General features: G+C 42.8%; 1 protein-coding gene across 8 annotated transcripts in view; it reads right to left on the reverse strand.

The window, feature by feature from the left end:
* The window catches only part of LOC137533846 (alpha-2-macroglobulin-like protein 1), a 220,453-nt gene extending 201,308 nt beyond the window's left edge, over window positions 1-19,145 (reverse strand). For all 8 annotated transcript variants that reach the window (XM_068255094.1, XM_068255096.1, XM_068255097.1 and 5 more), the window contains exons 1-5: window positions 18,936-19,145; window positions 16,798-16,870; window positions 12,891-13,074; window positions 10,184-10,349; window positions 6,881-6,933 (exon numbers count right to left, since the gene is read on the reverse strand). In XM_068255094.1, the coding sequence (XP_068111195.1) occupies window positions 6,881-6,933; window positions 10,184-10,349; window positions 12,891-13,074; window positions 16,798-16,862 (468 nt within the window). In that variant the 5' untranslated portion in view covers window positions 16,863-16,870; window positions 18,936-19,145. The remainder of the gene's footprint in view (window positions 1-6,880; window positions 6,934-10,183; window positions 10,350-12,890; window positions 13,075-16,797; window positions 16,871-18,935) is intronic.
* Between the last annotated feature and the right edge of the window lie 2,103 nt (window positions 19,146-21,248).

The following is a 21,248-nucleotide window of genomic DNA, read 5'->3' on the forward strand; positions in this document are numbered from 1 at the left end:
CAGTATAGTGCCCCAGTATAGCCAGTATAGTGCCCCAGTATAGCCAGTATAGTGCCCCAGTATAGCTAGTATGTGCCCCAGTATAGCCAGAATAGTGCCCCAGTATAGCTAGTCTAGTGCCCCAGAATAGTGCCCCAGTATAGCCAGTATAGTGCCCCAGTATAGCCAGAATAGTGCCCCAGTATAGTGCCCCAGTATAGCTAGTATAGTGCCCCAGAATAGTGCCCCAGTATAGCCAGTATAGTGCCCCAGTATAGTCAGTATAGCCAGTATAGTGCCCCAGTATAGTGCCCCAGTATAGCCCCCAGTATAGCTAGTATAGTGCCCCAGTATAGCCAGAATAGTGCCCCAGTATAGCCAGAATAGTGCCCCAGTATAGTGCCCCAGTATAGTCAGTATAGCCAGTATAGTGCCCCAGTATAGCCAGAATAGTGCCCCAGTATAGTGCCCCAGTATAGCTAGTATAGTGCCCCAGAATAGTGCCCCAGTATAGCCAGTATAGTGCCCCAGTATAGTCAGTATAGCCAGTATAGTGCCCCAGTATAGTGCCCCAGTATAGCCCCCAGTATAGCTAGTATAGTGCCCCAGTATAGCCAGAATAGTGCCCCAGTATAGCCAGAATAGTGCCCCAGTATAGTGCCCCAGTATAGTCAGTATAGCCAGTATAGTGCCCCAGTATAGCCCCCCAGTATAGCTAGTATAGTGCCTTAGTATAGCCAGAATAGTGCCCCAGTATAGTGCCCCAGTATAGTCAGTATAGCCAGTATAGTGCCCCAGTATAGAGCCCCAGTATAGCCCCCCAGTATAGCTAGTATAGTGCCCCAGTATGGCCAGAATAGTGCCCCAGAATAGTTCCCCAGTATAGTGCCCCAGTATAGCCAGTATAGTGCCCCAGGATAGTCAGTATAGTGCCCCAGTATAGCCAGAATAGTGCCCCAGTATAGCTAGTATAGTGCCCCAGTATAGTGCCCCAGTATAGCCAGAATAGTGCCCCAGTATAGCCAGTATAGTGCCCCAGTATAGTGCTCCAGTATAGCCAGAATAGTGCCCCAGTATAGCTAGTATAGTTCCCCAGTATAGTGCCCCAGTATAGCCAGTATAGTGCCCCAGGATAGTCAGTATAGTGCCCCAGTATAGCCAGAATAGTGCCCCAGTATAGCTAGTATAGTGCCCCAGTATAGCCAGAATAGTGCCCCAGTATAGCCAGTATAGTGCCCCAGTATAGTGCTCCAGTATAGCCAGAATAGTGCCCCAGTATAGCTAGTATAGTGCCCCAGTATAGCTAGTATAGTGCCCCAGTATAGTGCGCCAGTATAGTGCCCCAGGATAGTTCCCCCCGCCCGTCCCCGCCGCTGTTATTACCTTAACAGCTGCCGCCCCTCCCCTCTCCGGCGCGTGTATATTTCAAGCAGCGTATCTCCGGCTGCTCTGTGTGATGCGGAAGGAGGCAGGGCAGCGGCTTCCTGTAACGGCGATATGTATCGCCGTTACTATGGAAACCGAGCCCTGCCTCCTGCGCATCACACACAGAGCAGCCGGGAGATACGCTGCTAGAATAAAAACATGCGCTGGAGAGGGGAAAGCGGCCGCTGCTAAGGTAATAGCAGCCGCGGGCACCAGCATGTAACCGCGCGGCGGAGACCGCCGGCTGCGATGCGGAGATAGCCGCCATGCCGCTTGCTGTTGCGGCCGTATCTCTGCTATCCATTACAATAGCTTTATAAAGAATAAAAGCCTTGCTGAGAATCCCCTATGAAGAGATGGACTAGTCCAAAACCTGTCGCTTCTGTCAGGTTTCTAGTACCTACATAGGAGAAAAGCAATTTATAGCTCATTTTACTCTGGAAAAAACATACTTCTTATTTGTCTGTATGCACATAGTTTAAATTTTACAATTTATCGCCATAGTGCCCCTTTAATACAATTGCTTTCATTTTACATTATTTTAAATGACGTCAGTGTTTGCCCATTGTAAAATCTTTCCTCTTCCTAATTTACATTCTGAAATTGTTTCACAGATGGTAACATCTCCCATGCTGTCAGGTGCAGCTCTGTGGAATGTTTGCACACTGTGTTCTGAAATCAGTAGAAAAAGAAAAAAAGTCTGGTCTCCCAAAATTAGAAGGAGAATTTCATATAATTAAACAGCCGAGGCTGTGACACCACTGGGAGCTCAAAGCTACATACCATTATACAGTAATCTGTAGATACGGAAAATGTTTCTGATGCTGGAACCATTATAATTACAGTACTGTAAAAGCAGGTATCCTGAATAATTTCGTACATTCAACAATATGTCTCTTTAATACCAAAATGATTTTATCAGTAGGAATATCACAGTCAGTGTTGGATGTAATTATCAGTATCCATTTCTTTTCTGTATGTATAAACACAGCATGTACGGATACCGAATTAAACGGGTTTCATTCTATGAGATTATTTTGAATGTGCCTGAATTTTTGTGTGTACAAGTGCACATTTCTGTGGATTTTTTGTGCGCATTTTTCACTGCTTGAAGAACGCGTGTGGCAGACGCAGGGCCGGCCCGCCCATGAGGCGGGGTGAAACTTTTGCCTCAGGCGGCACTTCTGGGGGGGCGGCACCCGCCCGTCCATGTGTGTGGGGGGGCGCCCGAGCTGGAGGGGATAGCGGGCAGGAAGGGGGTATTGGGCCTAGCGGCGGGGAGGGGGGTCGGACCCCCCCCCCTCCCTCGCCTGGGTCCCCCGTCCTCCGCTCCCCTCCAGCTTTAAAAAGGTCCGTGCTGTGGCTGCAGCTATTCGTAAGAGGCAACGGGCGGGGATTACTCACCTCTTCCTCGTTCCAGGCCAGCGTGCGCTCCACTGACGTCACTTCCTGCTACGCCGCAGCAAAATTTACATGCCATGGAAATGTGCCCATCATCTCCCATCCCCTAGAAAAACAATTGCGCGCGTTAACATGTAGTGAGAATTCAGACTCAAGGTGGCCACACGCATTCGATTTTTCTGTAGATTGTGGAGAAATCAAACAGAAAAATTTAGACCAACTTCACCAAGAATTGTATTGTGTGTGATAGACTGGCAACTTGTATTCAAGCCGAATAAATGTTATGTTAGTATTTAGTACACACTCCAAACGTATTTAATGTTTGTATAACAACAAAAAGGTTGGAATTATGAAAGAATGCGTATACTTAAAAAATATGCATATATGTAAAAAAAAATGCAAATAGTACAGTATGTAATGTGAAATTAAGATCTTTATCGAATTAAGTAGTAACTGTATTGTACTTGGTGTATTCCTTCTAATTAATACAATAAAAATCAAAAAGCGTTTGCAGGAAAGAAAAAAATAGTACTGTGGTTTTTGGTGGTACTGTAATTGTATTGCTTAAAGAGACACTGAAGCGAAAAAAAATATATGATATAATGAATTGGTTGTGTACTATGAATAATTACTAGAAGATTAGCAGCAAAGAAAATATTCTCATACTTTTATTTTCAGGTATATAGTGTTTTTTCTAACATTGCATCATTCTCTAATATGTGCAGATTACACAACACTCAGCATTCAAAATGAGTCTTTCAGAGCAGTCTGTGAACTAATGACCTCTCCTCTGGCAGAGGAAAAGTAAATAGTTATCTTACAGTTGAGATAATAAAAGTCAGATAACAGCCCTCTCTCCAGGACTAAGTTAGTCGGAGAGCTTAATAGCTTTTTTGCATAGAGATAACAACTGGAGTTTCTCAACTCTTCCTGTACTGGAAACAATTAGACTGATGTATCTGATCTTAATGTTTTTTTTCTTAGCTGTACTACACATACAAATCATAATATCATCATTTTTTTTTCCGCTTCAGTGTCTCTAAAGAAAACACCAGGCTTAAAGAAAAAAAAAAACCTTACCTGGGCCTTCCCTCAAGCCCCTGGCTGCCTATCTGTCCCTCACTGCAGCTCTGCTCCCAGCCATTGTCCCGGTGTCCACTCTATAGCAGCTGGCGACCAGGCGAGGTCGGCCGCTTCTGCGTCTGCACGGGTGCGCGGCCACGCCACTCGCGGCTGTGCTCCCGTAGCCGTGAGCATTCTGCATAGGTGCAGAAGTACTGCAGCCTTTTTGAATACTATGAACAGAGTGCGCAGGTAAGGTCTCATACAATATGGAAACGGTAAAATTGGTCAGTCATTGGCCAGACAAAATTGGATGTGTGTTTTAATGTTCAACATTCTTGTAGATAATGAAAGCACACACTATGAGAATTACACCCAGTGCAGATCAATGACAGCCTTTCCTATCTTTATTAAGACTGGTCTTATTTGAGAGACAACCTGTCAGTGTCAGCTCAGTGCACAATGTGCTGTGACTGCTTTCATTTCATGCATTGCTGACTAGAGAGATTATTAGAAAATCCATGTTAAATATTTGCCTTCACCCGTATGGAAATGTGCAAATACAATTAGCTCTAATTCCTGGACACACCTCAATGACTGACATTGTCATTAGTGACCTTTGAGGAAGCGCTCTTAACAAATAAAGGGAGTACAGTACATGCTGTGGTATTTTCTCTGCCAGAGGTTTTGTAATTCTGTACAACCAGTCCTGTATTCAGGAATCTCTCTTATGGTGGCCATACATGGTACAATAAAAACGTTTGATTATCCCGTTTATTTGATCTAAATGATCGAATCGAATGAAAGTTGAAAATATTTTTTTTTTCGATCAAGAAATTCGAACGATTATCCCGTTTTTTTGAGAAAAATCCGATCAGACATGCTGGAAAAATCTTTATATTCGATCTCAAGGAATAATCGAACTAAATTATCTAATCGAAAAAAAAAAAACCTGAACGTTGAACAGCACAGCCTGGACAAATCCCTATTCCCAACCTGCCAAATGGACAGTGCAGGTCAGCAACTAACCGAGCAACTCATCCTTCTGCTCTCCCTTCCTGCTAGGAAACACCTCATCCTATGAGACATTGGGGTTGATTCACTATCACTATAGCTCCCCTTACTGCATGCTTAACGTGCCTTATCAGAGTTAACATGCCTTATCAGCACAGCAAGCACTATGAACTTATGCCTACTAATTGGCAATGACGAGAGCTCCACTCGTCCTGGCCTGTTACCCTGCGGGTCCAATCGCTTTAAAGGACATTATCCCCGCACTTTGGCCCAAAAGGCTGCATGTCAAGCGACAGGCAGCCTATTGGGCCAATCAAAGTGAGGGGATAATGTCCTTTAAAGTGATTGGACCCACAAGGCGTGTATCAAAAAAGGGCGCCTAGAAAAAAGGGCACGGGATATAGCCGAAATTATAGGTTTTAATGTAAAACAATAATTTTCGTTTATAGCTTGTAAACGAAAATGTAGTGCTAAATAGGTTAAATAAATAGAAATTGAACGGCAAAATACCGTCTATAACAACAAACGAATTCTGAAATGAAACGTCAAATAGCGTCTATAACAAAAAACGATATTTATTTTTTTATTAAGCATAGCAATACAATGGTAGATTTTACAGATATTTTACTGCAATTATACCTAACTGTAGGCTCACACAGATCTCTCCCTATCCCTATCCCCTAGACTCCCTCTTTGTTTAAATATACATAATTTAATAAATTGTATATATTACATATATTGTGCTGTAACTATACCTAACCTTACTCTCACACAGAACCCTCCCTGTACCTATCCCTAACACCTAGACCCCCCCTGGTGGTGCCTAACCCTAAGACCCCCCCCCCCCCAGGTGGTGCCTAACCCTAAGACCCCCTGGTGGTGCCTAACCCTAAGACCCCCCTGGTGGTGCCTAACCCTAAGACCTTAACAAAAACAATAATATATTTAATCCTTAAAATACTTCACTATAAATAACATGAATAGAATAATTTATATATTTGTAATAGAATAAATAGCCTTAAAATCACATACACATTAATAATATTATAAATAGAAAAGTGTGTGTGCTGTGTGGTGTGTGGTGTGTGTGTCTTACAATCACGTACGCATTAGAATTCTTAAAATAATGGTAATATTAACAGTGATATATTAGTAAGGTAATAAAGTTAATACAAAAAGTGATGTATTTCTAATAGAATAAGGTTGAAAACGATATTTAAGCATTATACGTATGAAAACGAATTTTAAATGACAAAATAAGTGTAAACGAAAATTTACTTGTTACAGTCCTGTAAGCGAAATTTAAAAACGGGAAAATAAGTATAACACAAAGTGAAAACAAACTTGTAAACGATAGTGGTTATAAACCTTATTCTGTAAACGAAAACTTTTGTTAACGCGATCCCTGCAACCTCCATTTCTCAGGCGCCCTTTTTTCCTGTCGGGCGCCCAATAGCCGATATTTTGCATTGCAGTCTATGGCGGCGCCCTTTTTGTCCATTAGCCATGTGCGCCTTTTTTACTGGCACCCCCGCAGGGGCTCAGGGCAGGACGAGTGGAGCTTTCGTCATTGCCAAATAGCAGGCATAAGTTTGTAGCGCTCCCTATGCTACGCTGAAGAGGCTGCTAACTCTGATATGGCAGGTTAACTCTGATAAGGCACGCTGAGCTTGCAGTATGGGAAGCTATAGCGATAGTGAATTAACCCCATTGTATATATCCAGTACACTCACATTGTCTATATATACCCACATTGAAAAAAGAGAAAAAGGACTGCCCTATACGCACCACACTACTAGACAAAATGTAGGAATAAGTTATTATATTTACTTACTCCTACATTTTGTCTAGTGTGGTGGGTATAGGACAGTGCTTCTTCTCTTTTTTTATTGTCATTATGCTCTTGCCCTCTACACACCCAGCAATATAGGATTATTCTAATGACTTTGTGGTGCTAGTTCCAACTTTTTTGTGTGATCAAATTGATTTATATACTCACATTGTCATACTGAACCTCTAAGTCCTGATTTATCGTCATCACTCGGAATTTAACTGCAAGAGAAGAGAAATAAATGCGATGTGATGTTTGGATAGAAAACCATTAACCCTCTACACTCAGAACACTCACAGAAAGCTGGACGATTTTAGCCTCCAAAATGGATTGTATGCAACAGCCTTCTGTACTAGACCCTTTCACCAGCATTGAGGTTTCCTCCTTGAAAGGGTCTCTACTCTACCCACACAGGTCAGCAATCAAGCAAACCTTTCATGCTCATGAACCTGGGACTCACACTGAGGCACTGTCAGGATTCTACCATTATAGGGAATACATAAGACAAGACAAGACAAATAACATTTATATCGCGCTTTTCTCCTGGCGGACTCAAAGCGCATGCCTGCACATAAATCAGTCTAAAATCTCCAGGGAGTGACAAACTTCACTAATTACACTATTAAATGAATGGGCTATGCTGGCATAGGGGACATGGGAGCTACAGCCAGACCACTATTGCTGCCAACACATATACACAAGAGAGGTTGGCAATGTTTATCCTGCATTGGGACCAGAAATTTAAAGGGGAAAGCAGGTGTTGAGGGGAGTGGTCAATTTACATACAAAAAAAAACGTACACACTTATTTAACCTCCTTGCCGGTCTAAAAAATCCGGCAAGGAGGCGGCGATCAGAGTATGCAGGAAATACCGTTGAGAATGGAATTTCCTGCAGGGCTTCCCCGGTCGCCATGGCGACGGGGCGGGATGACGTCACCGACGTCGGGACGTCACAGGGAGTCCCGAACCGCCCCTCAGCGCTGCCTGGCACTGATTGGCCAGGCTGCGCAGGGGTCTGGGGCGGGGGGGGGGCGGCTCGGCGTGGCGGGTAGCGACGTACTACACGCAAAGAGCTAGCTGCGTGTAGGAAAAAAAAATTATGCAAATTAGCCCAGCGGGGCCTGAGAAATCCTCCTGCGCAGGTTACCCCGAGCTGAGCTCGGGATAACCGGCAAGGAGGTTAAGTTACTGCCCAATCAATTTTACCACCCGCAATGCAACATGAATGCCAACAAACTTTAAGTACTATGAACAGACTGTGTAGATAAGCTCTCATAGTCCATGGAAGTGGTACAATTAGACAGCCATAGACATTAAAAACAGGTAGCAGGTCAGTTCCATGTATAAATGTTAGTGGTGTTTTGTTGGACAAAAGTGAGTAGGCAAGGCAACTGCTAAATAACTTGTATAGCCAGAGCTCCTATAGCTTCAGCAGCTGGTATAATCTGAGAATCAGGAAATTTGGGTGCCTAGGGCTAATGGACTATTTGGGCAGTAATGCAAAATATTGCCTATTGGACGCCAAAGGAGAAATTTGGGCGCCTGATAAAAAGCGACACCGGGCCCGTCCAACTGAAATTTTTCATTTTTAAATTAGTTTTGACAAAAAGTAATGTTGTAACTTATCATTTTGAAATGTATTATCTTAGAAATGCATCACTTTCTTAAAACAAATCTATTTGCAGTGGAGAAAGGGGGGTTTAGGCTTAGGTGCTAGGAAGGGGGTCTTAGGGTTAGGCACAACCGGGGGGGGGGGGGGGGTTAGGGTTAGGCACCACGGGGGGGCTGCAGGGGAAGTTCTGTGTTAGAGTAAAATTAGGTTTAGTCGTAGTAAATTATTGGTAATATTTACCAATGTTTTACTATGCTCATTAAGACTGTAAATTTATTTTCATTGTTCTAGGTGATATTCTGTCCTTTTTAATACTGTTATTTTGAGGTAATTATTATTCTATCTCAGATAAATATGAGGAAAACATAAAAAAAATTGTTATAGACAATATTTGAAAATTTCGGCTAGATACTGGTGGGATGGCCGCCATTCGACTGGACGGTGTGTGGTACAGAAGGAAAACATGCTGTTAGTGTACAGAAGAGTCTCAGGAATCTTGGGGGAATGTTCACATAGTTATGATTGTTTTTCCATGCATGGAAGACTGGCGTCTAGGGATACAGGAAAATAATATAGCAGAGGCTTTGAGCTCTGCTATCAGGGCCAAGGCAGAGGCGAGAGAGGCTCCAGCCTCAGGGCGCAGTGTAGGAGGGGGCGTACAACTCACTCAGCTGTCATTCCTAATTGTGTTTGAAGCAGAGAGAAATAAGAAAAGGGGATACATGGCAGTGACTGCAAGCCAGATAACTAGAGATTAAGGTGTTGGGGCCCTGGCGCACCTCTTAGTCTATTAGCAATCAGTGCGTGACGGCTGGGGTGGGAACAATGGAGGGGCACTCTAGTGTCTCAGCCTTGGGTGATGGAGGACCTTATCCTGGCTCTGTCTGCTATACTTAGTATAGCTAGAGCTTTGTCCTCCAGCACGGCGCCCGTTCTACTCCCTGCCCACCGCACCTATAGAGACCACCCACACTGGCACCCTGGAACACCGATAGCAGTGCTTTTTCTCCTCTTGTTCCCACTTTCCTACTTAACATACACTGCAAATTTGGTGTTTCTAGGACGTTCGGGGGGTTCGGGGGTTTTGCTATTAGCCACTTAAGCATTTCCCACATTCAACCCAAGAACTGGATTTTCTCAAAAACTATAAGGTCTTTTTGATTTTTGTTCCTCTTGTTCCAACTATCGTCCTTAAAGTGAACCACCAGACTAAAAATCTACTCGGCATAACTGAAAAGGCTTGGTGTTTATTTAACAGTTTCACAGCATCAGCCGCTTTTTTAGCTAAGCTCCGCCCCATCAAAGAAAACTGCCCGGGCATTTTTCCCCTGATGCTGTGCAAAGCATGATGGGATTTCTGATGTTGTTGTTATCATTGCTTAGCAACTGGTAGGGGTGATCAGGACACAGGACAGTTGGAACTGTGTCTCATGCTCCCTGTCACCTGCTTTCAGCCAAAAAGATGACTGCCCCCATGAAATCACAAACATTTGCCTGTTCTTTTAAAACCGGGTGGGTAAGAGATTATATTACCCATCTATTTTAATTAACATAACTAATGTAACTTAATGACAGTATGTTTGTTTAGGCTGAAGTTCTTCTTTAACATACCCTGCAAATTTGGTGTTTCTAGCATGTACGAGGGCTTTGCTATTAACCGCTTAAGTCGGCGGCCAGTGACTTTAATGTAAAAAACGAACACAAATTTTAAGCAAAAAAAAAATCACATTAAATGCGAATGGTAACCAGCCCAAGTTCACCAGGAACTGTCCACTGGCAAACAGTTCGGGCGATCTCTAATGCTGTACATGGGGCTCCACTGGGTCTTCTAGGAAGCCAGAAATACGGATCCACTTACCTTCCTGTCCTGGTTTATAGACAGGTCTGTCAGTCTGGATAAAGGTTTTGCGACTCTTCTTCCGTAGAGTTAACGCTTTGGTGCCAAGCTGCACTTTATCACCTCCAATTTCCATTCCTTCGACCTCAATATGAACAGTCTCTGTGTTGTTAGTGGGCTCCGGAACCTGGAAATCAAAGCATGTAGAATATGTTGTTCCTTTTATATATCAATAGTAACGGATTATGAATTTAGTATAACAAAACGAACATACTTCTATAAATAGCTTTCCTTAAATGCAGAACCCAAAGCCACATGTAGGGGCATAGGAACAGATGTTGCAAACTCAACCTCAAAAGGTTCTCCCTCTTCGCCTCAATGAGTGCTGCCCTGGCAACTGTCGGCAGGAAAGGAGGCATTTGCTCCAGGGCCCCCAGGTTTTCCCCCTGATATTTACTCCTTGGGGCCCCTGCACTATTTTGGCAGGATTACAACTCACCAGTCCCGGCGTGCTGCTCCATGTCTCCATCCCCGCTAGCTGCCTCTTTTCCATCACCCATCACGTCATTACGCATCACTAAGAAGAAGCAGGCAGCATGGATGGATAAAGATGGGGAGCCCGGCGGAGCAAGGTGCCAGGACTGGGGAGTTGCAAACCTGCCAAAAATCATGCATGGGCCATGGGAAGCACGGCTTTGAGACCCTGGGGACTAAATCTGCTGGGTGGGTGCAGGTTACCTTTGACCCATGGGCCCTATTGGAGCTTGAACCAAAGTTTGAGAAGAAAAGGAGTCTACTATATACTCAATATAACCACATGTTCTCTCCAACCACCTTGTTGAATATTTGATTATGTTCTTCAGAACAGAACCAGTGTCATCACCTCAGAATTCAGACAATAACCGTTGGATAGAATGAGGTTGGCTGACTTACACATGTTTAGTCCTGAATACACATATGTATGCTACTAAGAGGTGTCAAAGTAATCTCTCAGATTCCCCTTTCCCAGTCCTGCTCCACATCTTCCTCTTTTTACTTGCTGCCAGTGCCACTTCGCTCGTACAGGTTCACGGGTGTAGGTGTATGTGTAAGGTATGGTTCCAACTTTAAATAAGTGAACATGTTGGAGTATGTACCATGGATACTGAAGGAGGCCATAGACCACGCGGATGATTGTTTTTGGTTATAGGTCTTAGGGATTTCCCACATTATATAACGTAAGGGTATTACAGTTTTATAAAAATAATGATGGTTTTGTTCGAATGGACCAATAAGTTAAGGTTAGTCGGAAACTTTCCACGGAATACCGATTTCTAAGGTTTCCGTCTGATCGGAAATGGCCTTACCGTAGCAGTAATTGAAAATCAGTCATGGAAATCAGTATTCTGCAGAAATCCAGCATTACCGCTAATTGGTCCAATGCTTTTGAACGCTGTTAATGGGCTAAAATTTGCAATCACAGGCTGCAGACTTTTTCCATAGAAATCAGAAAACCGCATACATTTTAGACTCTGTAGGCCAGTCTCAAGACTCTGATACTACCGAGTTTTACAATCTCCTTAGTATTGTAATTTCCACGATAAACTACCGTATTCTCTGATTGGTTCAATACTACCGAGGAGATTTCGAGTGTTGAGATTGGCTTAAAAATCAGAACTTTTAGGCTAATCACAGGACTCGAAAATACGCGGTAGTATTGGACCAGATAATTCAGAAGTGTGTCAAGGATGTCAACATAATAGCGGACATCTGCAAATTATAATGGATTCAGAAAAAAAAATGTAAATTCCATAACTGTATTAACACAAAGGCCAAGAAAAACCCCTTTCGACAGAAATTGGTATCAGAAATTTGGATTGTACATATGTGCCATCACTCAAAAATGCCTAGATCAATTTCAAAGAAACTTGGTATACAGATCCCTTACTACCTGGAATGTTATGTTCTGGGGGTCTCGCAATCCCCCCTGCAAATCTGGGCGGAGCTACAAATAGCTCATCAGATTTCATGTATTCACATCAATGGGAAAATGTAGAAGGCTGCCATTCTAACAGTAATAAAGACAGAGTCCCCACACTTGGCACGGCTGGTCACTTGGCAACAGAAGTTAAACATTTCTGTGCAAGTGGGTGGAGCATAAATCAAAAATATAAACTGCAGCCATTCTTAGACTGTTAATGGCAGGGTTCTCGAACTTAGCACAGTTGGTCACTGAGATTAATATTTAGGAAAGTGAGTGGAGCCTAAAACAGCCAACCAAATTCACCTATTGATTTTCAAGTGGAATGTTTAAATTGTTATTCTTACACTGTTAATGGCAGAGGCCTCAAACATGCTACAGTTTGTCATTGCATGACTGGGGCTCAAATTCAGAAAAAGGGGCAGAGCCACAAACAGCCAATCAGATTTGTCTGATTGATAAACTGCTTCCATGCTTGCATTATTGATGCCAAGGACCCCAAAGCTCACAAACGTGGTCATTGAGTAACTGTGTGTCAAGAGTAGAAAAAATGGCCAGACCCAGCTAGTACTCAATAAAAATTATTGAAACCAAACAGCAGGCGTTAGACTGCTGTCCACTAAGGAAGTATGAAAGACTTGTAAAATGTTGGGGGTCTTAAAAGGAAAAAAAAAGCTGGAGTTTCCAAAATTTTGAGCTATTTCACAGCAAGCAATGCAGAATAAGGTTGCAACCTTGGCATGAGAAGGCCCCATAGCTACAACATACCTGGAAAGATTGGCAGTGCCAGACAGGCTGGTTGGGTGGCACAGTATAGAGACATCTTTTTCCAGTAGAAGTCTCCAGATTCACTGACAAATGGGAGAAGCCTTTGAGGTCACCAGAGGTGTGGATACAAATCTGTTCTTCTGATGGATAATATATATCAGGAGGAGCAAATAGGCCAAACATTCTGCAAAGGAAACAATGTAATTATCTCACTTCCATGCTGATGATGCCACTTTCAGGACAGCAAGGGTTTTTTGCAATGATAGAACAAAAGTTTTTAAAAAGAAAAAACATGCATGCTACTAAAATGTCCAGTACCAAAGTTAAACATTTGTTTTCATTAATATGTCTAAAGGCTTCCATTTACCCTGGTATACCTTAAAGCGGACCCAAACCAAAAATGTTTTTAATTCAAAATATTTAGTTGTACCACTCTGACACATACAAAGATAAATAAACACTCCTTTAAACCTGTGAGCATTTTAGTGCATGCTTTTCACCCTTCTCTTTTCATAACTAGGGTTATACAGGTGGCAGCCATTAGCAATTCCTCCTTTGCCGGACACCATCTACTCCACCAGTCTGCCGGATTCTGTCCCGGCAATATGAAAGGAAGGGAGGGGTTCCTCCAATAAATGTAAAATATTTTATATTTGTCATCATGCAGCTGAAAAAAGGCTGCTATTTATTATTATAATTTAGAAAAAAAGATTTTATTTCTGAAATCTTGTATTTTTAATTTGGGTCCACTTTAAGCCTTTAGCAGCTTCAATAGTGTTATTTCCTTTCGGATGTGTGTACTGCTTTTTGACCTCATTGGGCAGAACTCTTGCTGTAAATTCTTGGAATGCTTTGATGTCTCTTTACCAGCAGAAAATATAGAAACTGAAAGCAGAAGTCATCTGTTATTGTCTCACACTGCCCTCTAGGGACACACGGCCATAAACACACATTACATCGGTACTAATTAGAAGCAAGGAAATGTAACAAATAAGAAATAATAAACTGTACTAAAATAATTTGGCCTGGAGCACTTGAGAGCCTCTAAAGAAATTGGCTGCTAAAGGGTGAAGTAGGCTGAAACTCAAATTAAATCTATCGTCTACAGCATTAAACACACAGCATAGCTAAAAAGTTATGACTTTTATTGGAAGGGCTAATACTCATCAATTATCAGCTAAGTGAAGGGAAAAGTTTAATATTACAGTTGCTGTCCAGAATAATCAGATTGTGGTGGAGTGTACTGAGCTGTGTAAACACTGCAGGAAAAGTTCCACTGTGCCCAGGAAGGAAGCAGAAAACTTCCAGAACTATTAGTTACAAGTAAATATGACAACTTGTTCTTCTTCAGCAGGCAATGTTATCATTTAGCTTCACTGAAGTGTAAATATGCCTTCAAATGGCAGTAAACCAGTCTTAAAGGGAAGGTTCAGGGAAACCTGTAAAAAAATAAAAATCTCTATCCACTTACCTGGGGCTTCCTCCAGCCCGTGGCAGGCAGGAGGTGCCCTCGCCGCCGCTCCAGAGGCTTCCGGTCGTCTTCGGTGGCCGACCCGACCTGGCCAGGCCGGCTGCCAGGTCGGGCTCTTCTGCGCTCCAAGGACGGGCTCTTCTGCGTCCCACGCGGGCGCGCTGACGTCATCGGACGTCCTCCGGGCTGTACTGCGCAGGCGCAGAACTGCTGCGCCTGCGCAGTACAGCCCGGAGGACGTCCGATGACGTCAGCGCGCCCGCGTGGGACGCAGAAGAGCCCGTCCTTGGAGCGCAGAAGAGCCCGACCTGGCAGCCGGCCTGGCCAGGTCGGGTCGGCCACCGAAGACGACCGGAAGCCTCTGGAGCGGCGGCGAGGGCACCTCCTGCCTGCCACGGGCTGGAGGAAGCCCCAGGTAAGTGGATAGGGATTTTTATTTTTTTACAGGTTTCCCTGAACCTTTCCTTTAAGGTTTTTTCATTTTGTTCAATTACATAATTTAGTTTGATTATTCCGTTAGATCGAATATAAAGATTTTTCCATCATGTCTAACCGGATTTTTATAGAAAAAAACAAAACAGGATAATCTCATGTTTTTCTTGATTGAAAAAAAGTTTTTAAACTATTATTTGATTCGCTAGTTTTGGTAAAAAAAATGGGAAAAATCGAATGTTTTTATTGTGCCGTGAATGGGTACCATTACACGGTTTTATATTCATATTTTACTGTGTTTTAGTCATGAGCACAAATTTTGCATCGAAATTCACAATTAGCTGCAAAATCGTAGTGCGAAATTTGGGAAAATTTGTAATTCATTTTGTCTGTAATTGTAAGCCTTCATAATGTCACGTAATTTTCACGTAATTTAGTGCTGACTTTAGTGGTTTATTGCAAAGCCCCCGTACATGCTATTGTCACCAATTGCTATAGATGTTATATATAATATATATATATATATATTTATATTGTTTCAAAAATACCATGTTTTTAAGAAAATCAATTTTAAAAATACAAAGAAGAAAGTGGGGTTTTTTTAACTCAGAAAAATGACAGTAAGGCTTGGGATCCACTAGCAGCCCTTTCTAAGCCTTTTCTAAGCTCTTGTGATTTAAAAAGCTTTTGCTAATGTAATGGTATGGGTGTGATCCCACTAAAGGGATGTGATTTTTTTTTTAAATCCTCCATAGCATTGCATTAGCAAGAGTTTTTTAAATCACAAGAGCTTAGAAAAGCGCTGCTAGTGGGTCCCAGGCCTAAGAGTTCACCTGGGTTTTTTCCCTTAAAAAAGGTGTATTTTTCCGGAAGCAGGAAATTTGGGCGCATGAGGCAGGTGGACAAAAAGGGCGCCGCCATTCACTCCCATAATAAATATCGTTTAATGGGCGCCCAACAGGAAAAAAGGGCGCCGGAGAAAAATAACGTTTTAAAAGCGGCGCCCGGAGACTTTTAATGTTTTATACCTGCTTCTCATGATTACCCATTATTTAATGATTTATAATTTTTGAAACATTATTTTTAAACGAAAAACCGTACAATTTTTTTTTTAACATTTTTAAACGAAAAACCGCACCATATTTTTTTTAAAACGTTATTAATGCTTATCACTGGGGGGTCTTAGGTTTAGGCACCACCAGGGGGGTCTTAGGTTTAGGCACCAACAGGGGGGGTCTTAGGTTTAGGCACCAACAGGGGGGTCTTAGGTTTAGGCACCAACAGGGGGGGTCTTAGGTTTAGGCACCAACAGGGGGGTCTTAGGTTTAGGCACCAACAGGGGGGTCTTAGGTTTAGGCACCAACAGGGGGGTCTTAGGTTTAGGCACCAACAGGGGGGTCTAGGGGTTAGGGATAGGTACAGGGAGGGTTCTGTGTGAGAGTAGGGTTAGGTATAGCGTTAGTAAAATTCTTATTAATGTTTTATAAAACGTTATTATAAATTTCACTTTTTAAACAGGGAAGATTAACGTTTTTAAAATTGCCGATTTCATACACATTATTTAATGATTTATAACTTTATAAAACATTATTTTGAAACGAAATATAGCACAAATTTTTTTTAAATGTTATTCATGATTATCGTTTAAAACCCTGCGCCCTTTTTTCCCGGCGCCCTTTTTTAACGTACGCTATTTTTCCGTTTTGTGTTTTTGGTTTTCTTCTTGTACTCTCTCAATAATTGCAACTCTTATTTGCAAAAATAACAGTAATACATCCTCATGGCATACATGTTTAAAAAGCTAAGTCCCTAAGATAACGTATGTATTGTCTTTTAAATTCCATCACTTTGGCTTTTTTTGTGTGCGTTATATGGGGGCAGGGAGAGGGCAGAAGGGGCGAAACTCATAAAGCGGTTTGTAAAGTGGCCAAGCATTTTAGTTTAACTCAACTAATTTTCTTTTGGCTTTGTAAGGTTTTTTTTTGTTTTTTTTAATGTACTTACGGTTTTTCACTAACAGCCAGCAGCCCCCTCAGGGTGAAAAGAAGGCACACTACCCACATCATCATGCCAGATCCTGGGAGAGAAAAAGACATAAATACAGCACAGGCAAGTCCAATATTTTCTTTTTGTACATGAATACTACTATTAGTATTGTCCCTGTTCAGTTCACTGTGAAATACCAAAACTGAGGAAAGCTGAAAGGGCGCTCCTCTGCAACACGGACAGTCTTTGCTGGAAGCAATGTGGAATAACTGTGGTCTATTTGTACATAGTTTCCATGCAGGCAAGTTAGATTTTTAGGGGCCATTTGGAATTCACTTTTTCTCCTGGATGATATTTTCACACCAAGTTGCCAATAAAAAGGCTTTTAAACTTACCAGCAAGCAAGAAAATACTCAGAATAGTTTCCATAGTACTTTTTCACCTACTTTTTTGATTATAAAATGAAACGTTATTTTAAAAAGAAGTTGAAAAATTATCTCCTAGGAGAAAACTCCTAGGTGAAACATGGGACTTGGGAGGAAACTAGGGTGCCCAGAGAAAACCCACACAGACACAAACTCCGTGAAGACGGTGCACAGGCTGGGGCTCAAACCAGGGACCCAGCACTGCACAGCGAGAGAGCTAACCACTATGCCACCTGGCTGCCCACTTTTGAAACCAGGGATGACCAATGAGAGGCAAAGACATTCCAAGCAGATTCAGAATTAAGGACATTTTTAGTGCATCAATTTTGTAGCTTGAAAAGCCAATTTGGGACTTGTTTACATAATTTTCAAGCGTAATACATTTGCATAAAAAATTGCATCATGCTGTATCAGTTCAAAAATTATAGACCCTCTCCTGTATGAAACCCCTATGGTTTCTTAAGGTAGTCATCCACTACCACGTTTCATGACGTCAGTCTCATTAAGGTTACAGTAGAAATCAAACCACTGCACCTGATAGTTTGGTGCTGACTTAAGGTGGCCATACACCTATTTGTTTTACAGCCAATCAACCATGAAAAATTGGTGCCGCAACAAGCATGCCCGATCAACAATCTAACCAATTTTAGATAAATCAAATGCATGGGTCAAACACGTTGGGAAATCTCAGGCCAAAGTTGTCAATCGGGTTTACTACTACGGTAACTGCGAGCAATATCATGACAATCAACTAATGCAACTGAATCCCTGGCCACTGTGCCCACAAATGTAAATGTGCTCCCCCCCCATGCCTTCAAATCTCACCTGCCGTGAGTGTGTCCAGCTGCTCCTGGTCACTGCTTGTCCACCACCTGGCTATACGCGGCAACCACATGGTGCTCATGGGGAAGCAGCAAGCAAGTTGGACAGTTGTGGCAGGGTGAGATTTGAGGGGGTGAGAGGGACAGCAGCTAGGCGGCAGAGGTGGAGTCACGAGGCCAATTCCCAAGAGATTTCATGCTGAAATCAATCAGACTAAGGCTCAACACACACCATACAATCTTGGTTGTTCAATCTTACCACTTTCATGTAGTATAAGAGCTTATCCAATCAATCATTCAAGGTATTTTCAATCTGTTGGCCCTTATACTACATAGATTTGGTAAATCTGTACAACCAAGATTGTATGGTGTGTGTTGAGCTTAAGATGTATTGGCAGCCAACCAATCTCTCTGTGATTGAATGAGAGAGCTGTCTCTTGGTCAATCTGCCCATTTAACGCTAACTTGACGGGCACATCACCCTGTGAGATCCATTCCATGCCAATCTATGTCCGATCAGTTTACGTCCCCACAGTATCAAACAATTTTTACTGACACACTCTCCAAAATTGATCAGTAGTTTGTCCATTGGCCTGCAGGGGTCTAAAGATTACTGGCATATTTGTATTGTATGTGGACTCCCCAACCAATCCAAACGGTTACTTTGCCAGCAGTGCTGAAAGCCGTCAAGATTCCCTTAAAGGGCCTAAGGCTGAATGGAGAAACTGCGGCAAAGGGAACAGAAATTGGAGGATGACGTCACATTGGCATAATTGATCACTCTCATGGATCACAAATGTCTGAAATAGTGGAAGGCTGACTTTAGACTGGACTGAGTAGATCTTGAATTCTATACCCTATTTCCCAACACCTGTTACTACTGTCCCCTCCACCAGCCTCCCCTCCTTACCTTCTCCGGTGGTGTCCTGAAGAGTCTGACTCAGTGCTCCTCTCACTCTGGGCTTTATGGTTTCACCCAATTGTAACGTAATTAGTGGCGTAGATTTTGCTTCTGTGAACTGTTAACCACAATGTAATTAAAACTTTGGCTAATCTCCTGCATGATGAGTCCCTGGATTTCATGGTAGTTTGCACATGTCATCTGCTTCGATGGCACAGTGAATGCCGCTGGCAAAAAAAAAAAAATTAAAGGGAACCTGAGTTGAAAGGGCTGACTTCTTAATTTCCTTTCAAACAATGCAGATTGCCTGGCTGTGCTGCTGATCCTCGAATACATTTAGCCATAGACCCGGAACAAGGATGTAGATCAGATGTTTCTGACTGAAGTCTGACTAGATTAGTTGCATGCTTGTTTCAGGTGTGTGATTCAGACACTACTACAGCCAGTGATCAGCACTGTCAGGCAGCTGGTATTGATTAAAAAGGAATTCAATATGGCAGCCTCAGGTTCCTTTCACCTCAGGTTCCTTTTCAAAAATATATCATTTATTTCTAGAAAGCCTACATGCTACGTAAAATGTCACACTGGTACAGATAAATGTCAGTATGGAGACATTTTGTCTGCATAGAAAGGCAATGAGCTGGATACTCAACTGTGTATATTTAGTTTAGATGCTACTGTAATAAGTTTGGCTCAAGCTGCCAATATGAATATTGGTAATTATACTAGTTTTAACATGATGGTTGTGTCAAACTCCTCTCCAACTCTCCAACTACTGCTACACCTAACACTAGCCCTGACGCTAATCACACTGCGGCTACAGCTACACTAATCTCACTGCCGCTATTTCTAATACCAACCTCAGTGCTGCTACTCCCAACACTAACCTCCCTGCTGCTACACCTAACGGTAACCTCACTGCCACTACTTCTTATACTAACCTCACTGCCGCTACACCTAACACTAACCTCAATGCCCACTACTTCTATCATCATTGCCGCTACTTCTAACACTAACCTCACTGCTGCTACTTCCCATACTATCATCATTGCCGCTACACCCAACACTAACTTCACTGCCGCTACACCTACACTAACCTCACTGCTGCTACTTCCCATATTATCATCAATGCTGCTACACCCAACACTAACCTCACTGCCGCTACACCTACACTAACCTCACTGCTGCTACTTCCCATACTATCATCATTGCCGCTACACCCAACACTAACCTCACTGCCGCTACACCTACACTAACCTCACTGCTGCTACTTCCCATACTATCATCATTGCCGCTACACCCGACACTAACCTCACTGCCGCTACACCTACACTAACCTCACTGCTGCTACTTCCCATACTATCATCATTGCTGCTACAACCAACACTAACCTCACTGCTGCTACTTCCCAGATGTTGCGAACCTCCGATTTTCGGTTCGCAGAAGGTTCGGTTCGCGGAAAAGTTCGCGAACCGCAATAGACTTCAATGGGGATGCGAACTTTGAAAAATAGAAAAAATTATGCTGGCCACAAAAGTGATGGAAAAGATGTTTCAAGGGGTCTAACACCTGGAGGGGGCATGGCGGAGTGGGATACATGCCCAAAGTCCTGGGGAAAAATCTGGATTTGACGCAAAGCAGCGTTTTAAGGGCAGAAATCACATTGAATGCTAAATTGCAGGCCTAAAGTGCTTTCAAACATCTTGCATGGGTATACATCAATCAGGGAGTGTAATTAGAGTTCTGCTTCACACTGACACACCAAACTTACTGTGTAACGCACCGCAAACAGCTGTTTGCGTAGTGACGGCCGTGCTGGACTGGTGCGCACCGTGGCCAGAGTGTAGGCCGTGGCGGTTTTCAAGCCCATATGGTCGCCGGGCTGTGGTAGCTCAGTGATAGAACAACAGTGACTGTCCAGCTGATCAAATTTGGTCTGACCACAATGAAGCAACGACCTTATTATCTTTTGTGTGCCACCCCCACCCGAGACACTCAAATAGCCGGCGGTCATTGCTTCATTGGGATACGCAAGCCCCTTCACCGCGGCAAGGTAATGAATGAAAGCCAGGAAAGTATGGAAGTATCCCTCTACTTGGATGGTCCACCTGTTTTTGTTTTCTTTTAATTAAAATTAATAATATGTGCTAGACATCCAAAGTTTTGCTACTGACCTACTAATAATTGCATTAGTAGCTGAGCCCAGGCCCCCTCTGTACTTGGTAAAAACTGGATGCAGGCCAGTGTACCAATGTTCTATGCAGAATAGGGTTCAGCAAGCTTTTCCAGGTGATGCAAGGCATTGTCGGTAGAATAATAATC

This window comes from Hyperolius riggenbachi, chromosome 10 (assembly GCF_040937935.1).
Source record: "Hyperolius riggenbachi isolate aHypRig1 chromosome 10, aHypRig1.pri, whole genome shotgun sequence".
In the NCBI taxonomy this organism is placed as follows: domain Eukaryota; kingdom Metazoa; phylum Chordata; class Amphibia; order Anura; family Hyperoliidae; genus Hyperolius; species Hyperolius riggenbachi.